This window comes from Myotis myotis, unplaced genomic scaffold (assembly GCF_014108235.1).
Source record: "Myotis myotis isolate mMyoMyo1 unplaced genomic scaffold, mMyoMyo1.p scaffold_m19_p_14, whole genome shotgun sequence".
Lineage (NCBI taxonomy): Eukaryota > Metazoa > Chordata > Mammalia > Chiroptera > Vespertilionidae > Myotis > Myotis myotis.
Genome location: NW_023416318.1, coordinates 17,962,662 through 17,979,839, shown reverse-complemented (window position 1 = coordinate 17,979,839; position 17,178 = coordinate 17,962,662). Strand labels below are relative to the sequence as shown.

The 17,178-nt window shown below is 44.2% G+C and overlaps 1 protein-coding gene across 1 annotated transcript; it reads left to right on the top strand.

Annotated features, from left to right (window-relative positions):
* The first annotated feature begins 1,259 nt into the window (after window positions 1-1,259).
* LGALSL (galectin like) lies at window positions 1,260-8,781 on the top strand. Its single transcript, XM_036334360.1, has 5 exons — window positions 1,260-1,710; window positions 2,492-2,563; window positions 2,707-2,795; window positions 3,457-3,634; window positions 5,723-8,781. Exons 1-5 carry the CDS (start codon window positions 1,675-1,677, stop codon window positions 5,864-5,866), a joined length of 519 nt encoding a protein of 172 aa, XP_036190253.1. The 5' UTR covers window positions 1,260-1,674; the 3' UTR covers window positions 5,867-8,781.
* The last annotated feature ends 8,397 nt before the right edge of the window (window positions 8,782-17,178 follow it).

Genomic DNA, 17,178 nt, shown 5'->3' with positions numbered 1-17,178 from the left:
GGATTTGAACCTGGGCACTCTTTACCCATCATGATGTATTAGATCACTCTTAGCTTAGCTAAGGACAACTTCAATGATACCAGACTCTCAGAAATTGAGATATACTGAATACGCTTTCAAAATGTCAATAGTTTTCTATTACTGCCTAATATTTTAAAGTAATCAATAACGTATGATTGGTAAACAAGTGCAAAAATGTAAGCCACAACAGTGCAGCACTTCAGTGTCTAACTCAGAGAACACACAGATGACTGTGGCTTACAGGCGTGTGCAGGTAATTCTTCCGACTGGACTGAGATTACCACAATTAGCTCTGGTCCGCAAAGGGAAAGCTAAGACACAAAAGCCGCAGTGATGTTCCAGGCCACACAGCCAGCAAGTGAGGGCCCCTCTGGGATTGCAGCAGGTCACACATGCTCTCAGCTTATTAGTGTCAACACCCTGATGATTCACACAATGGAATGTTTAAACCAAGATGTCACCTAATAGAGGTATGTTGATACAGCTTTATCTGAGAAGTTACATAATCATACTCATGTGGAAATGCCATAAAGGAATTTGTGCCTTAGAATAAAGAGGGGTGCACCCCCTGGAAATGACTCCTACAAAGATTTTCAGTGACAAATGTACTAACCTGGACTGGGCAGGTGTCTCATACAAAAACAGGACCCAACGGAGGCTCTTTGGTAAGACTGAGCCAGACCCCGGCCTGAAAGAGCCCCAGGTTCCCCAGGCTTGCCCATGCTTCCCCAGGAGAGAGGCCTGCTCTGTAGCTAAGCTCCTGGGATATAAAGTGCCTACTGAGAATCCTCCTGCCTCTGGCTTCCGGGCCCAATATTTACTTATGCAAACCTGGAGACCTTTCATTATCTTTCTACCCCAGAGAGCCCAAGGCTCTTTCCTCCCACTTTGGAATTCTCTGAAAGAAATCTCTAGCTCTGAAATCATACCCCCAACCCAGTCTTCCCTTGACCTGGCCTCCACTGTCCCACCTGCCCCAGGACATGGCCGAGAAAGAAGGGGGCTGGCTGGAAGGGAGGGGCGGGGATGTCACAAGCACCTGTCACCTGGCAAGCCCCCTCACTTCGCCATCACCCCCAGCCCCACCCACCCTCACCCCTGGGAGGGCCGACCAGGCCCTGGCCCTCCCGCGAGCCCTAACCGGTACGCACAGGCCCGTCCCTCCCGCCCCAGCCTCTTGCCACTGTCCAATGGCCAAGGGGCAGGGCAAGCTGAGCAAGCCGTGGCAGCCCAGCCGGGTCCCCGCCCTGTTCCCGGTTCCCGAGCCGGACCCCGGCGGCCTTTAAATGCCGCCCAGGGCCGGCGCCGTGCGGCTCTTGGCACCTTTCCTCTTCGCGCAGCGACAGCAGCACCCGGAGGCAGAAAGCAGCTCGACTGGCCAGTCGCCGTCCGGGCAGCCGCGGCCACCTCCGACCTCGGGGCCGGCGCCGCCTCTCCCTTCCCTCCCCCACCGCCCGGGCCTGCCTGCCAGGTCGGCGCGGGGCCCCCGGCGTACGCGCGCGCGCGTGCCCGCGTGGGTGTGCGCGCCCGAGCCATCCTCGGACCCGCGCCCCCGCCCGGCGCAGGACCGCCCCGGGATCCCCGCCCGCGCGCCGCGTCCCACGTCCCCCGCCACCGGCCTCCAGCCGTGCACCCGCCGCGCTCTGCAAGAAGATGGCGGGATCGGTGGCCGACAGTGATGCCGTAGTGGTGAGTGTGGCGGGGCGCACGCGAGGCGCCCCCTTCCCGCAGCCCCCCACGCCGCGCCCCCGCTCCCGCCGAGCTGCGGCGGAGAGGAGCTGAGGCCCAGCCCGGCGCCCCCGGCGTGGGAAGGTGCCCGGTACCTGTTAGCAGGAGCCGCTGTGCACGGCCGGCTTGGGGGCGCCACGGGCTGGGGGCCGCTGGACCCGGGAGGGTGTTTGGGCGGACGGCGGGATGGGGGTCACCGACAGCCCCCTCTGTGCCGTGCAGCCCCCGGCCAGGTGTGTGCACGTTGCACGTGTGAGGGTGCGCGTGCGTGAGTGTATCGGGGCGCGCGCACCCCGCGTCCGCCCCCGACCGGGGATTCCCCCTTGGAAATGGGTCGGCGCCAGTGGCTCCCGGGAGAAGTTGAGCGCGGCTGCTGCGCTCCAGCCACGTCCGGGAGGACAGGCCTGGGAGACCGCGCGTCCAGATGCGTTCGCGGTTAGAGAGGGGCCTACCCTCCTCCGGGGCTGGGCTCTGGCTTCCCGGTGTGCCACGACCTTGATTTGGATCTAGATCTGAAGGGTCCGGGGATCTTTAGAGGCTTAGCTACCAGGTGGAAAGAACGGGTTTTGTTCCGAGGATTTATGCGGTTATTCAATGGACTGTGAGGCGGCAGCATCTGCAGACGCTGCCAGTATTCTGTAAGGGCTGCTGGATTCCTCCAGATTTGTGTAGGTTCTTCCCGAACTCCCACCACCCAAAACAAGAGCCTTTAAAAAGCCAATCTATGTGCTTCTATTTTTAGAAACTAGATGATGGACATTTAAACAACTCCTTGGGCTCTCCAGTGCAAGCCGACGTGTACTTCCCACGACTGGTAAATGATTTTTTTTTCTGGGCTCTGTGTCTCTGCGGGTACCCTCTTCCTTTCTAATTACATTTTCTAATGGGTCAGGTCCTCAGGATCTGAGGGCTTGGCTCTTCCCTTGCAGGCTGTAAACTTCCTGTTTCCCCTTGCAGATAGTTCCATTTTGTGGGCATATTAAAGGTGGCATGAGACCAGGCAAGAAGGTGTTAGTGATGGGCATCGTTGACCTCAACCCTGAGAGGTAAGGCAGAGCTATCAGGCAGTGACAAGGCCCTGCCCCCTCCTATGCACTGCTCCTCCTCTTCCTCTCCCTGTGGCCAGTGTTGCTAGTTGGAAGTGCCAAGAAAGTACCATGTTCCCATGAAAAGAATGTGTATGAATCCCAGCCATCATTTCTCCAGACAGCTATTTATATCTAGAGATTATAAATATAGGCCCACATCATTTTTTCTTTGACCCTTAGGGAGGCAAAGAAAGTACTTTGTTTTTTTTGTAGTTTTAAAACATGGTGCTTGGAGTGAGAACTATCAATATAAATAAAATATAATGAGAACCAATATAAATGAGAACCAAGTTTACAAGATATTATTTCCCCTGATCAGTTTTGGGGGCTGTGTTTGAGAATTCTGAAATGGATTAAGATAAAAGATGTGTGAATGGTTTGGGGTATCTGAAATCCCCAATGTGAGTCATTTTCAACTCCACCAGAGCCTCCTTTATGTAACAAAATAACTGACTTGATTATAATCCTACTTCTCGATAGCTAGTCTCACCTGGGTAAAAGAGTAGTGTCCCATGAAAAGCAGACAAATCCCGAGAAGAAGGAGAAAATGTGGGATCCTGGGTCATTGTTAAATGTTGTTATGTCCAACCTGGAATTAATGAGACGATTTTCTTACCAGTTTTGCCATCAGCTTGACCTGTGGTGACTCAGAAGATCCTCCAGCTGATGTGGCAATTGAACTCAAAGCTGTGTTCACAGACCGGCAGCTACTCAGAAATTCTTGTATATCTGGCGAAAGGGGCGAGGAACAATCAGCGATCCCTTACTTTCCATTCATCCCAGACCAGCCATTCAGGGTGAGTACCTCGAGTGCTCCAGCTCCAGCCCCTGGCAGGGTGAGGATGTTTTCCTCCTCTGGTGTTGCCAAGAACGCTTTAAGCAGCCAGAATTTTTTCATTTCCAGGAAATTTGTCACCCGATGGTGAAAAAAGATCAAAAGAACTGTGTGCTGATTTGAATTAATATTCGCCATGGTAGCTCTTAGCTAATACATTTAGTAAGTGAATCCATATTTATGTGTCCTGATTGTTAAGAATACTTTCTATGTAGTGCTTCACATAGTATTAAGTATATAATAGATACCTGTCCCAAAAATAGTTGATTGATTAATAAATATGAGTTGTCCTCATTTTTTTCTCAACCTTTAAGAAGCACTAAATCTTATTAGTTATAACTCTTTAAAGAATATAGTGGTTGGAATTTCAAGGCCTGGCTATGTCTTTGTTTCCTCCTATGGGTTAAGTAGCCTCAGTCTGTGTCTTTGTCGCAGGCTGTGTGGCTGACAAATCTTTCCCTTGGAGCTGGATGAGTATAGATTTGCTCCTTACTATCTAGCAAGCCGGAAGCTCAGCCCTAACTTCCCATCCAATTAAGATGCATTAGCAGCACCTTCCTCTATGAAGGACAACACCAAGTAAGAGATGCAAGTCAGTAATGTGTCAAGAAAGGACTTAACTAAAATGTGAGACCTGCTGATGAAGTTGTCCCCATTATACCTTGTTAACAAAAATCACAATAATGACAACTCAGTTGAAAGCTCTATGTGGCATATACTCCTAACAAAGCAGAACTACCTACCTTCATCTAGAAATTTATAAGGGCCTTATGAAGAAGTAATTATGTTCTGGGGGGAAACATAAGAATCCATGACTTTTCATATCAGTGGTCGCATTGAGATTGTTGCCCTTCTAATCATAGTCTGGGAAAGGCACCCCCACCCATGATCCCTGCCCTTCCCTTTCTCTAAAATGGTAATGACCCCTTCAGCTACTCGTGACTGTGACAGTTTCTTAATTATGAATCTTAATGCATAGCTCAGGAGTGTGAGTAAGCAGAGCTCCTGACTGCCAAGAGGAATGTAATGCTTCCCAACAACAAAATTGAAATGATGTTGGCCCTCCTTGGTGACATAAGTTTGGTAATAATACGAATTAAATGTGACTAACATCACATATGGAGTCTCTCCTTGCATGGTGAATACCAATGCTTTTAATAAATACATAGCATAGAACCAATGATTAAATTCTATGGTGAATTGCTTAAGGAAGAGAGGAAGAAAAACCTTTTACCATATGGAATCAGTATTTCTGTTTGTCTTAATAAAGCCTTGTTAATTATACATCCTTGGTCCAATGGTAATTACTCTGTAACCTCTTTGCTTTAGTGTTTACCAGGTTGGAGTGTCTACTCTAGACTATTATTACATGCTACTAATGCATACCAGTTCTGCCTTATGAGAGGCTCCTCTGAAGGTGGGATAGATTGTTCAAGGGGAGGACAGTGGAGGCATTCAGTGCCATATCAATAAAGCTATGCTCTCTGGAGTGTTAAAGCATAAGCAATTTTAAATCTTTAAAGGATATTAAACAGTGTAGAGCAGTGGTTGACAAAGTGTGTTCCTCCTTCCAGCAAAAACAGCATCCCCTTGGAACTTGGTGGAAATGTAGATTTTTTTTTAGAAATCACATTAGACCTACTAAAATTAAAATTTTGGAGGTGAGGCCCAGCAATCTGTGTTCTAACAAACGTTTTGTATTATATTCCGATGCACTCCAACATGTGAGAACCACTGAAGATGTTGCCGTTCTTTCTCTAAAGCAATGGTTCTCAACCTGGGGGTCGAACGACCCTTTCACGGGAGTTGCCTAAGACCATCAGAAAACACATATATAATTACATATTGTTTTTGTGATTAATCACTATGCTTTAATTATGTTCAATTTGTAACAATGAAATCGGAGGTCACCACAACATAAGGAACTGTATTAAGGGGTCGCGGCATTAGGAAGGTTGAGAACCACTGCTCTAAAGTGAAAGACTGTTTGTTTTCCCTAGCAGGGTTCATTGAAATTGGGAACTGAGATTGATTATTCTGTTTCTTCCAGGTGGAAATTCTCTGCGAGCACCCACGTTTCAGAGTGTTTGTGGATGGACATCAACTTTTTGATTTTTACCACCGAGTTCAAACGTTATCTGCAATTGATACCATAAAGATAAACGGGGACCTCCAGATCACTAAGCTTGGCTGATGTTGTTTCAACCACCTCCATTTCAAATCGGATCAGGTGCCACAACTATCTGACTGTTGGTCTGGAAGAAGTGTCTTAACAACATCTGGAGACTTAAAAAGAAAACAAAAGCAAAAGGCAAGCTTCACTGTCTCTTCTTTGCAGTTGAAACCCAAATGACAACTTCAACCAAGGTTTGCCCTTAGGAAGCTGTCGGAACAAAGACACCGAGCCATTATTCCCAGAACAAAGTAATAACATTTATGCTGGATTTTATTCAGACCTAAACTGAAATGGATTTGTGATGATTTGTGATTTGGTAGCGAGTTATTCATCTTTTCAAAGCAAGGTGATGTTTAGAAACAAAAAGTGCTAAAGACTTAACTCGGTACACCGAAATCAACTCATTTCTGCACTGAAGTGGAATTGCGTAGCACAACCAACATTTTAGTCAGGGTATTAACATAGAATGTAGGTTGTTCAAGGTTTGTGTTGGTTGTTTTTTTGTTTTGGGGGGTTTTGTGTGTTTTTTTTATTTTGTTTTGGATTTTTTGCACAGGATAATGTTAATTCAGATTTTTAAAGCTTTCTCATATTTATTTATGCTCAACATATGTATTAGAAAATGATTAATATCTCAAGAACAACAAGTTAGGAACTTTTGAATGTACAAACATCTTAGGTCCAAGGGGGGAAAGATACATATTACAATCATGTAACAGGTGAATTTCTACCTTAAACAATTGAGTCATATCCTCCAGACCCCTATATTTAGGATCTCTTGATATAAATTGCTGTAAGTGCTTTTGGAAAGACTGCAACATTTTGGTAAAACTGGCTTTGGAGTTATTGACAATTCATGTAAAATTCTATTTACATCGCTTTTTCTCCTTCCTGTGAATTAACACAGTATTGGCTTCCTTAAGACTGACTAGCTACTTTTTCCTAGATTTACATAATGGCTCCTTAAGTTGCTATTAAACTAATGGACAACATATAAGAGGTGATTGCATAGACAGTTTTTAAATGACTATTATATAAACTTTTAAGGGTATAATATGAAAATGATTCTGGAATGCAATGTAAAGCAGGAGCCACTGGCCCCAAATAACTTACTTGCAAATAATTTATATCACCTTCAGCTATTAGCTCATTGCATCCCTTTTATTACATGGCCCTCACCAGCATCCCCAAGCAATGCCTTTGTAGCTGCAGAGTAGAGGACGGTTCCTGCTTTGTTGGCTCTGCTGAGATACTAGGATAAGACAGGATCCAGATTAGAAAATGATCCAATTAGCTTATCTGAAAGGTTAACTCCCAGAACTCCAGGTCTTTGAGTCCAACCAATAGGACGCATGCTTCCCAATTAAGCTGTAGGAGTCTCCCTGCACTTGTGGAACTGATCAAACAGCAGTGCCTCTCCAGGAGGAGCCTGCACTACCATCAATGTCATCGAGAGGCAAGGGATGGTTGGCGTCCTGGGTGCTGAATTTCCCAAACCCCATTGGCCCTGGAGAGAAGGACCTTTGGCATTGCTTGGTCAGGTAGAACGGGGTGGGGGGGAAGGGGTGCTAGGGTGGGGGTGTACTTATGTATAATTTAGGTTTTGTTTGTACAGCATACCATGTCTTGTTATGACACGTCCTTGTCCTGCTTTGCTTTTGAGTTTTTTTTACACAACATGCAGAGGCACTGAAGTGGCCACGTCATTTCCACGTGTCGAGAATGTAGACAGTGTTTCAGTACCAAAGTCTAAGAAAAAGAAAACTAAAATGGTGACTTTTTTATAGGCGATGTATTTGGATTCTTCTGACCTTTGAAACTGTGTAGCACAGTTCCATTGTGTTATATAAGAAGATCCTTTACCCAACAACACTGGCTGAGCATTGAAAAGCTGTATGGACCAGCTGACTTAATCAGCCAAGAGGGCTGTCTGTGGCTTCAGGTATTTTCAAGCCTGTGATTAATTTCTCATGGTCCTGAAGGATATGTGTTGGGTTTTTATTCTCCTTGTGGTGGAAGAACCCACGGGAGGTTTCCTTTGAGTGGTCATCCGTTCCCACCCACTGCATAATTCAGCAGAAACCAGAGGCGTTGGGAGTGTAACTGATTGGAGTGGACACTGTACTCTCTGCCCGTCGGCTAACTGGTTAGCAGCCAAGCCCTTAGGCAGTGTAATGTAAAGACAGGCTGCTAACCTTTCGTTTCTCTCTGAGCTTTTGGTTAAGCCTATTGGACTTAATCTGAAGGATGTGAGAGTTTGGTTCAGCTGTAGGGAAATTAGCAGGGGCCTACCCCAGCTGTAAACTGGAAACAGTGTTCATGTCCTCTCATGGCCATGTGAGGCCCAAGGTGGGAATTCAGTATGGAAAGTGCAATTTAAAGCTTCACACGAAAGCACTTGGGCATGCAAGGAGTTATTTCTGACTAGAGTCCTCGTTTCGCAATGTGACCAAAACCAAGGAGTGTAATGAACAATCAGGCTCTCGGGGAATAAAGGCAGGCTGTAGACAATCTGTCCATTTCTGCATCAAAACTGGAGTGAATGTTTGTATATACTTACAAGTTAATAGAAATGACTTCTACTGGGCTAACCCAAAATTGTCTTAAAATTCTTTTTTTTTGTTGTTTTTTTTTTTTTTACTTGAAACCCCATTTTAAATCTTGCCAGCCTCAATTCAAAAATCACTCTTAGAATTGATGGCGATTTGTTAAAGTGGCAAATCCTTTCATCTGTATTAAAAAGAAAATATCCAAAAAGAGGGAAACAGCCTTGGCGTTTTCTGGCATTAATGAAATAATGTCCCTCTGATGAATTATTTTCAAAGAAACACTTTCTTATTTACTGCGTGGTGTAAAATGTGCTAAATGTGTTCCTACATTATTATGTCACTGCTGAAAGTTATTTGCACTATAATAAAGGAATTTTCTACTAAGTGGCTTCCAGTTGATCACATGCTAAATTTGGCTCCCGTTGTGATATACTGACCATAGATGTGAATAACAGTGTTCCCTCAGTTTCACACTCATACTCCAAGACCACGTGTTTCTGTATGTCCCACATTGACAAACTGATTGATCAAGGAAGGAAATTGTCTCAGTGTCCTCAGAGACCTAATGAGTTTATGTTGTGTAGGCAAGGGATTCTTTTTCTTTTTCTTTTTTTTTTAATAATATATTTTTATTGATTTCAGAGAGGAAGGGACAGGGAGAGAGAGAGATGGAAACATCAATGATGAGAGAGAATCATCAATTGGCTGCCTCCTGCACATCCCCTACTGGGGATTGAACCCACAACCCAGGCATATGCCCTGACTGGGAATCAAACCGTAACCTGCTGGCTGATAGGTCAAAGCTCATGCAGGCAGGGTGGATTCTTTTTAAATATAATTTACGTTGAGTAAATTAACTTTGGGATGGGGTACAGTTCTATGAGTTTTAACACATGCATAGGTTCATGCAGTTACCACCTCAAACAGAATACAGAATTGTTTCATCACCCCCCAAAATTCTCTTGTGCTATATCTTTGTAGTAAAACTTGTCCCCTACTCCTAACCCTGATTAGACAACCACTGATTCATTCCCCCTTCCTTTAGTTTTGCCTTTTCCTGGATGTCATAAGAGGATCCTACAGTATGTGTAATCTTTTGAGGTTACATACTTTCCCATTAGCATAATGCATTTGAGATTCATGTTTTGTGTATCAGTGGTTTTTCTTTGTTATTACGGAGTCGCATTCCATTGTATAGATTTACCAGTTTTTTAAACCTCTTACCTGTTAAGGATACAGTGGGTTCTTAATAAATTGTAAAATGCAGTCTTAGCACAGTATATGCAAAAGCAAGACTGCATTTCGCTTGTCCTCTCCTGTGGTTTGAATGATTGTGAAGGATACAGTCTCTTGACTGTTCTACCTACAAGTGAAATATGGCTTAGAGAAGTTTGCCTAGCTTCAGTTTTGGGTGGTGAGCAGAGAGATACTAGTATTTACATGCAGGATCTAGGATCCTGTTTCTTCCTTAATTAGTTTTATTAATCCCTTTATTTTTTTAAAAAAATATATATATTATTGATTTTTTACAGAGAAGGAGAGGGATAGAGAGCCAGAAACACCGATGAGAAACATCGATCAGCTGCCTTCTGCACACCCCCTACTGGGGATGTGCCCACAACCAAGGTACATGCCCTTGACCGGAATCGAACCTGGGACCCCTGAGTCTGAAAGCCGATGCTCTATCCACTGAGCCAAACCGGTTCGGCAAATCCCTTTATTTTTTTAAAAAAAGTTTTAAGGATGCAAGGCTGTGAGGCTAGTCTTACAGCTTCTGCAGTTAAGTGCAGGCAGGGAGAGGTCTGTTAAGGTGGAGACAATTTGCTGAGGCTGTTGGGCAGAGATAAGAGAGCTTCTCTCACCCCCGCCCCCCTAGTCTAGGTAGGAAGGTCCCTTGGGGGATATGACATTTGTGAAGAAAATAATTTTCCTCTCCCCTTCTAAATTCTGCAGGACTTATTACCAAATGAACATGAAACAGATTAACATTAACAGGAGACAAAGTCTATGAATGTACATTGGGGGATGCCATAAGAATGGGACTGGAAGATGCACTGAGCAGTCGAGGTTGATATGCCATTTTGGACCGAGGAGAAGGAGGCAGGTGTCTGGGATTTCAGATGGAAAGCAGGTCATTTACAGGTAGATGGGGAAAGAGCAAACATGTAAACAAATTTTTGCTGGACCACCCGGAAACAATGGGACACAGAGGCAAATACAGCTAACGAGCTTTGCTAGATTTCTTTAGTTTATATTAGGATGCTAAGTGATGTTCCCTTCCTTTAAGCAGGTTTTTCCAAGCAGTTAAAGGAGAGGGTCAAAGGTTCTGAGTCTTTTGTTTCTTAACAACCAGTTTAAAAGTCAATATCCCAAAAAAGCATATTTTGGGGTACAAAACTTTGGTGTCTCCTTCACATTACACTTGTTTTATGACATCCATTGGATTAGATGGTGTGGAAGATATCCATACCTGTAGCCTCCACGGGCCTCAGGCACTTGGGACCTTCATTCATTCAACAGCTATTTATTGAGCTGTGTCCATTGCTGTTCTAGGCACCTGGATACATCAATGAGTGAAGCAGACAACAATATTTGGTGGTTTAAACCTTATGTGCTTAAGAATCACCCAGAAAGTCTCCTTACAGAGCAGAAGCCCAGCCTCACCCTGGAAGATTCTGTTTCAGTAGCCTACAGTAGGTCGCAGGAGTGTATATCTTTAAGAAATATGCCCTGGCTGGTTTGGCTCAGCGGATAGAGCATCAGCCTGCGGACTGAAAGGTTCTGGGTTTGATTTGGGTCAAGGGCACATGCCCAGGTTGTGGGCTTGATCCCCAGTAGGGGGTGTGCAGGAGGCAGCCAATCAATGATTCTCCCTCATCATTGATGTTTCTATCTCTCTCTCCCTCTCCTTTCCTCTCTGAAATCAATAAATATTTATTAAAAAAATAAAAAAGGCCGAAACCGGTTTGGCTCAGTGGATAGAGCGTCGGCCTGCGGACTGAAAGGTCCCAGGTTCGATTCCGGTCAAGGGCATGTACCTGGGTTGTGGGCACATCCCCAGTAGGAGATGTGCAGGAGGCGGCTGATCGATGTTTCTCTCCCATCGATGTTTCTAACTCTCTCTCTCCCTCCCTTCCTCTCTGTAAAAAATCAATAAAATATATTTTTTAAAAAAATAAATAAAGAAAAAAAGAAAAAAGAAATATCCTGGATGCTGTGAAATTTGCTGGATCTCAAATTAAGTAGCTCTGCCCTCGGAAATTCCATAAACATTTACTGAACCAAACTGTTGAATTGTGCAGCGCTGTAAGATTTTGATTTGTGGATATTTTTATGTGAAAACTTCATTTCAACACTAGACAGCCTGCTCTGCCAAAAAAAAAAAAAAAAATCATGGCATTACAATGTTACAGCTATGTGTTATTATCCCTGATTTAACTTCCTCTTCTCCTGCCCTTGCCTCAAGTAGAAAACATTGTAGTAAAAGAAAATTATTTTCAGCCAAGTTTTGTAAAAGTCCTCCTTGTCTGGGTTGGTTTAGGACCTCGATAGCACTCTAACACCTGTTTTAAACAGGGCTGCTCTGAGAAAGATTGAAGTTCTGGGGCAAGCCTGCCTTCCTCATAGGAAACACTTCAATTAGTTATTTATCACCAGGGAGGCTCCCCAGGGTGGAGCCTAATTGTTCTATGAGGCAAATACTCGAAGTGGCTTATAACTTGTGAAGAGGACAGAGGGCAAGTGGTAATGGCCCAAAGGAGCTGCTCATGGCATTTTTGGAAATGAATTTAAAGTCTTCCTTTCACAAGAAAAGGCAGCTGAGTCTATACAAGATACTTTATGCTTGCCTTGCTTCCTAATCCCATGTTAATTTTAAAATAATTTTCCCCTAAAGTTTTCAAAAGCAAAGAACTGCCTTGCAAGATAGATATTTCATAATTAAAATGATTGTATAAACAAGGTGTTGAAACAATATTCAACCGGGCAAGAAGGGGAAGAAATGGCCACTGATGCTTTCTTTTGCTTTGATACACCCTTCCATCTCCTAGGGAAGAATGGTGACTAGGTGAGCAAGCACAGAGGTAAGGAAGTGTTATCATCATAATCACCTCGTTATTAATATTAATAATGGGAAGAGAGCAAAGGGGAGGCCAGACATTGTAAGCATGGTCATCCGGGCAGCTTCACCAAGAAGCTACAGTTTCACCATCCCCAGGGAACCACCAGTTCATTCCCTGCAGATCAGGGAAGGAATCAGGGATCAGAGGGGGAGATGGGGTGTGCGCAAGGAAATCTGGGTGATGTAGAGAAGGTGCTTGCCTGTCAGTTTAGCCTGGGGAAAAGATCCCATTGGCTAGGAGGGCGAAGCCACTGCGAGCACATGCAATCTTGGAAAGGTAAAATCCCCAAAGAGTTCCCCCTGTCCTGCCTTCTGGTTCCCCCTTACTCTCTCTTGCTCCGTGACTTTCATTTGCCCACCATGTGGCCTTCACCAGCCACATGACTCTGACGATGCGGACCCCACACGCAATGGACTAAAGCTGGGAACACAAGCTGACCTAGCCAAATGCCGGGCTGGACTGGACTTTCATATGGAGCAGAAATTCTGGGCAGTGGCCTGAATTCTGACTCTGCTGAATACACGGTGGGACTTTTTCCATGGCAGGACAGACAGAGATGGGACCTTGAAGGGGAACCCCCTTAACTTTACATCATTCATAACCCTTTCCACAAAACCCAGTCCTCCTGTGGAGGTCTCAGGAGAGTATTTCCCCCGTGGCACCTCAACAACTCCACGTCCACGGATAACAGAAGGAGGCTTCATGGTTTGATAGGCCCTGAAAAGCGGCAAGCAGGCCACTGGCTGTGGGGGTGATGTGGGGTTTGGGGGGCCTTCCAAGCTTTTGTAAGAATGATAACAAATATGTGCTAATAACTCCAGCACCTCCCTTTCTGTCACTGATCTCTCACTAATTCTAAAAAGACAGAAGCAAAAAACTCAAGTCTTACCTAAGCAGTTGGTTTCGGAATTGGAAGAAGAGAAGCAGTGAGCTTTCCATCTTTTATGAGAATGAAGAATTATGGGAATGGGATGCCGGGGTCTCGGGGGTTTGTTGTGTGTGATCTGGCGAGCACCCTAAACCCCCAGCCTTAATAGGGAATGGGATAATGACACTTGTGACGTGTTTGGAGAACCAAGGGTGACAACAGGTTGTACAGGAATAAAACATTTCTTACAGCTGGTAAGGCCAGAGTTACATCATAATCATGATACCAATTTCTATAATAATCCTCCACAATTTTATAATGAAACAGTATTAAAAGTGCAAATCCTGAGACTGTCTAATCCATTAAAATATGCTCCTTGCATAATTTCATTTGAAGTCTACTTTACTTAAATTCTAGCCCAAATTGACAGTGTATTAGATAATATTTAGAATGTTTGTAAAATGTGCTTAGGAATTCTTTTACTCCAAATTATTGTAGCTGTTCCAATATTACAAAACACAGATTTCTCCTAATACAATAAAAAATAATCTTTAGTTCAGCATAAGAGAATTTTTTAATGTTATTTTTAAAAGTGAACAAGATAGATACACACAAAATGATGAGGAACTGCCAAAAGCAATGTTTTTTCAATGAGTGTCTTCATGGAGTAGTGTGGTAGGTTATGCTAAGATTCTAGTTAACCACTCATTTATTTCACATTTTTGAATCCTCAAATAAAATAACTTCAGCACAATAGGGCACAAAACCACAGTCTTTTTATTTGAGAAAGTTAGAAATAGACACACTCTCATAAGGCTCTGATTGAAGTCATATATTGGGCTGACCTCACAATTTGGGTTTGACTTGAACGTCCCCTTGTAATCCTCAGTAATTTCAAAATTAAGTAAACAATTTTAAAAATCTTACTTGCTAAGTTGAAAGGGCAAATATTGGCCTTTGTATATAGTCTGTGCTCTTAAAATATGTCCATATAGTCAGTTCACGTCCATCGTTCCTCTCTCCTATAAGAGAATCACTCCTAACTGATGCTAAAGAAGCTAGATATGAATGGAGCCTTTTTATATGAAGGCAAAGTATTAGATACTGTGGATTATAAAAAGAGATAAATGACATATGCCATCTGCCCTTGAAGAATTTATGATCTAACTGGAAAGACCAGCCATGTACATATGAAATATACATAAAGGTGAATGTCAATAAGTAGGGCCAGACCAAGGGGGCAGAACGTTGCTTGTTACAGGAGTTCCAGAGACTGAGCTTGCTGATCACGGGGGTGACTTGAGGGGGTGTCTGGGTCTGAAGGACTTCAGCTGAGCTTCCAAGGCCTGGGAGCCACTTGCACCCTGTGCTGCAACACAACTCCCCAGCATGTACCAACTTCGGATTTGGTCTGAAGGGCCACGTGCTGTTTTTCAAAGCTCAGTGGCAAAGTTGAAATCTGGCCTCCCAAAGAAAGAGTTCTAGGAGGAGCTTGGTGTTCTTTAATGACAAAACACTTGGTCTCTGGGAGAGAGCCCTGTCTTTAATGAAGCTCTGAGCAACTCCTAGAAGAAAAAGAAAAGGCAGTAAAATCACTATCTCTCTTAGCAACATTTCTTTCTGATATATCTCCTTGGGCAAGGGAAACAAAAGAAAAAACTAAACAAATGGGACTACACTAAACTAGAAGTTTTTGCACAGCAAAGGAAACCATCAATAAAACGAAAAGACAATCCACTGAATGGGAGAACATATTTGCCAGTGATACATCTGATAAGGGGTTAATATCCAATATTTATAAAGACACTTTTTTATCCCCAAGTCCCTCTTTGGCTTCTAGCTCTCTCCAATCCCCTCTCAGGCAACTTCTCAATCTCCCCAATTCCCCTCCTATGGATACCTATTTGACCAGTACTAGCTTTTCCAGGGGCTTTTTTTTTTTTTTAATCCTCACCCTAAAATATGTTTTTTATTTTGGAGAGAGAGGAAAGGAGAGAGGAACGTAGACATGAGAGAGAAACATCGGTCAGTTGCTTCCCATACGAACCCACAACTTAGATATGTGCCCTGACCAGAATCAAACCGGAAACCTTTTGGTGTACGGGATGACTCTCCAACCAACTGAGCCACCCGGCCAGGGGCTTTTTAAAGCATTAACCCAACAGAGGCCATTTTCTCTACAGAGAACATTCTGCCCCAAAGAAAAATAAAAATTGTCTATCATTCTATTTGTTAGTTTCTTTAACACCCTGCATCACATGGCAGCAAGAAGTGAGGACATCGGCCCTAGCGGGTTTGGCCCACTGGATAAAGTGTCGGCCTGCGGACTGAAGGGTCCCAGGCTCGATTCCAGTCAAGGGCATGTACCTTGGTTGCAGGCACATCCCCAGTAGGGGTGTGCCGGAGGCAGCTGATCGATGCTTCTCTCTCATCGATGTTTCTAACTTTCTATCCCTCTCCATTCCTCTCTGTAAAAAATCAATAAAATATATATTAAAAAAAAAAAAAAAGAAGTGAGGACATCAAGACAAGTGAGAAGGAAATGCCAGAACCTCCTGGTTCTTTCTATCCTCAAGACACAGGTTTAGTATCTCCTCTTTCATTTCCCCAACTTAATGTTAAAGAAGGTGCCTCCTCCCTCTCAATGTTTGCTTGCTTTATGTCCATGTCTCCAGCTAGATGATCATTTCCATCAGGGCAGGTACCTTGCTAATCTTGTTCGCTGCATCCCAAACATGTGGCATGGTACTTGTCACAATAAAAAAAAAAAATGAATAGATGTTTGTTGGATGAATAAATGATAGCCAAGTTGCTGTATTAGTTATTTATTGCGGTGCAATAAATTATCCCAAAATTTAGAGGCTTAAAACAACAATAAACATGTATTATCTCACACCATTTCTGTTGATCAGGAATTTAGGAGCAGCTTAGCTGAGTGGTTCTAACTCAGGGACTCTCCTGATGTTACAGTTAAGCTGTCAGCCAGGGCTGCAGTTATCTGAGGGTTTGGTTGGGGCCCTGTAATTGGGATGCCTTCTTTGTATTTGAGGAGAATCCATTCCTCTCCACTCAGAGATATGTGCAAAGGAAAGAGCATAAGAGAGACAGATTGGGGTTCAAATCATGCCGCTTGCCAGCTCTGCGATCTTTCTAAGTTTTGACCAGCTGAGTCTCCTTTTTCTCTTCTGTAACATAAGGCTGTAAAACATCTTCTTTGCAAGATTATTGTAAAGTTTAAGCAAAAGAAGGTCCATAGGCACGTAGCAGAATTCCTGGCATGTAATGAGAGTTTATGAAATGGTTGCTGTTAGGACTACATCGGAGTGACGATACCTTCACCTGATAGTTTATATTCTAGACCTCAACTTAGCAGTTTGGAGGTGACCTGAATAGTACAGCCTGTCAGGTTATCATGTTGCAGAGGAGAAAAACAAGTCCAGAGAGCTTAGGTGACTTGTCCACGGTGTGACTTCGCTCCTCACTGCTTGTCGGGATCCTGGGCTGGGCTCTCTGAGGAGGCACAGTGGGAAGCAGCCTAGGAGGGTGATGTGTGGCCCAGGACAGCCGTGGCCTATCCGGGCTCCCGGAGGTCAATCTGGGATGAGCTGGGACTCTGGTTACTGTCTTGGTTAATTCTTCAGGGGAGACTCATGTGCCTGACCCACCGCCCAGCGATTTTCGATTTTCAAGGGGATTCATTAGTGGCTGGTAAAGCAGCAGTGACAGGGCATCCTTATTCCAATAAGCCCCTGGAGTGCATCCAGCAGCTATCGCCAGATGGGAAAACAACCA

Coding starts and splice junctions, on each gene's coding strand:
- LGALSL (XM_036334360.1), top strand. CDS start 1,675: ATGGCGGGATCGGTGGCCGACAGTGATGCCGTAGTG. Junction 1,711..2,491: donor CCGACAGTGATGCCGTAGTG/GTGAGTGTGGCG, acceptor TTCTATTTTTAG/AAACTAGATGATGGACATTT. Junction 2,564..2,706: donor ACGTGTACTTCCCACGACTG/GTAAATGATTTT, acceptor TTCCCCTTGCAG/ATAGTTCCATTTTGTGGGCA.